This window comes from Ceratosolen solmsi, unplaced genomic scaffold (genome assembly GCF_000503995.2).
Source record: "Ceratosolen solmsi marchali unplaced genomic scaffold, CerSol_1.0 C3519942, whole genome shotgun sequence".
NCBI lineage: Eukaryota > Metazoa > Arthropoda > Insecta > Hymenoptera > Agaonidae > Ceratosolen > Ceratosolen solmsi.
In genome coordinates, this window is record NW_011948635.1 from 1 (window position 1) to 2,069 (window position 2,069).

The 2,069-nt window shown below is 25.9% G+C and overlaps 2 protein-coding genes across 2 annotated transcripts; one reads left to right on the forward strand and one right to left on the reverse strand.

Moving 5' to 3' along the window:
- Positions 1-32: 32 nt before the first annotated feature.
- On the forward strand, positions 33-678 carry LOC105367064 (superoxide dismutase [Cu-Zn]-like; the record flags this gene model as incomplete). Its single annotated transcript, XM_011505689.1, is given in 3 exon segments — positions 33-150; positions 256-443; positions 515-678. Coding segments are annotated over 3 exon segments (417 nt in total), but the record flags the coding sequence as incomplete, so codon positions are not given.
- A 228-nt stretch (positions 679-906) lies between these two features.
- On the reverse strand, positions 907-1,972 carry LOC105367065 (uncharacterized). Its single transcript, XM_011505691.1, has 4 exons — positions 1,824-1,972; positions 1,651-1,754; positions 1,373-1,578; positions 907-1,302 (listed from the first exon to the last, which is right to left on the reverse strand). Exons 1-4 carry the CDS (start codon positions 1,940-1,942, stop codon positions 943-945), a joined length of 789 nt encoding a protein of 262 aa, XP_011503993.1. The 5' UTR covers positions 1,943-1,972; the 3' UTR covers positions 907-942.
- Positions 1,973-2,069: the final 97 nt, after the last annotated feature.

The window sequence follows — 2,069 nt, forward strand, 5'->3', positions numbered from 1 at the left end:
GATATCAATGTTGTTTGTTTTCCTTTGTTCGAGCATCATTTGTTTATTTTTAGGGCGAATCGGACCCAGTCAAGGTGACTGGCGAGGTTTCAGGTTTGAAGCAAGGCCTGCATGGTTTTCATATTCACGAATTTGGAGATAATACTAATGGTGATTTTTCTTTCATAGGCATTCATATAATACGTTAATTAATTATTTATAAAACTAATTTATTAGTATACTTCATTTCATAATTATCTTTTTGTAAATATTCAGGTTGCACCAGTGCTGGACCTCACTTTAATCCTCTTGGTAAAGAGCATGGAGGACCTACAGATGACGTTCGTCATGTAGGGGACCTAGGAAACGTAGAAGCTGGAGCTGATGGTATAGCGAAAATCCAAATAACCGACAAATTTATTAATCTTCATGGAGTTCATAACATTATTGGCAGAACACTTGTGGTAAGTAACTAATGTTTTAATAGTTCAATAGTATTGTATAATTATTAACATAAGAGCTTTCGTTTTCACAGGTTCACGCTGATCCCGATGATTTAGGCAAAGGAGGACACGAGCTTTCAAAAACTACTGGAAATGCAGGAGGGCGTTTAGCATGTGGCGTCATCGGTATCACAAAAGCATAAAACTATTATTAAAGATGAAAACGAAAGCTTTATTGTATTCTATTATTATTCGAAATAGTAAAAATATCATTCCGATAAATTTAAAAATATGAAATAAAGTATTCATTTAGATAAATTAATTTTGATCAATATGAAGAGGTTATTTTTGAAATTATGAAATGTTTTATGATAAAATCTACAAATTTTTCAAAATATTTTATTATAAATAGTACATTTATGTAAATAGAAATATAGTAATTTACATAATTGAAAAAATTTAAAAAAATAAAAATTCATTTTAATTAAGAAATTTTTCTACAATTTTTTATACATCTAATTCATCTATACCTCATTTGATTTGTATTTGTATAATTTGGTGGATTATTTGTTTCAAATTTAATAGGTTTATAATTATGGTTCATTTTATTGTTCATAAGAATATGTGGCATTTGCTTATTAGAAGGATTTTTCAATAAAACATAAATAAGCCAAAAAAGTCCCAAAACAGTTTTAGTTATAAATTCAATTATACTTAATATAATTGGAGTAGCAACATTAATAGAATTTAAAATTAGATAGCCCACTTCTATACTATATTCTTTTATTATTATAATTGCCTGAATTATTAAAGTGGCAATGGCCATTATCGTAACGGCACTAAATTTAAAGGTTGCACATACATTTGTATATGTAAAAATCTAAAAATATGTAAATTTTATATATTTTAGGTATTTTTAGGATGTACTTTGTATTCTATAATTAATATACCTGCTGTAATCTTGAATAATCCAACTTAAAATTCTTAAAACTGCTATCATCGGGTGATCGAAAAGGTTGAATGTATTTTAATTTTAAAATTATTTCTGATTGAAGAAAATGAATAGCATCAATTTTAAACCAATGTTTTCCAATAGTGATATTATGTAATTGAACCCATAACAGACAATTATTGGATTTATAATTTTGTGAATCATCTAAAAAAGTACATTCGTATATAATGAAAATTATTAAATTTTTATTTTATAAATTATGTAAAAACTTTATACTTGAAATACCAATCCACTCATTGCTCGCACATGTCAGTAATATTTCTTTGATTTTCCATAAATTTGCAACAATATCTTCACTTGACTCAATAATAATAATGTCTCTGGAAATAGAAATATTAAAGCACGGTGAAAATCTCTTTCATTTTACTTAAGTCAAATTAAGATTTTACCTATATGCTTGTAAGGATTCGACATAACGTCTTTCAATGTATCGTCCAAGAAAAATTTTATTTTGAGTCAATTGTAATATATCATTTTTTCTAGTTAAAATTGAACTCCTTTTATTCATGACTATGGAAACACAGAAAATTAAATTCAAAAGAAAATAAGATTAGACGAAAGTTATTAATTTTATCGATATTGTTATTTACAATATAAATATGGTAAAAAAAAATATATATATATATATATATATA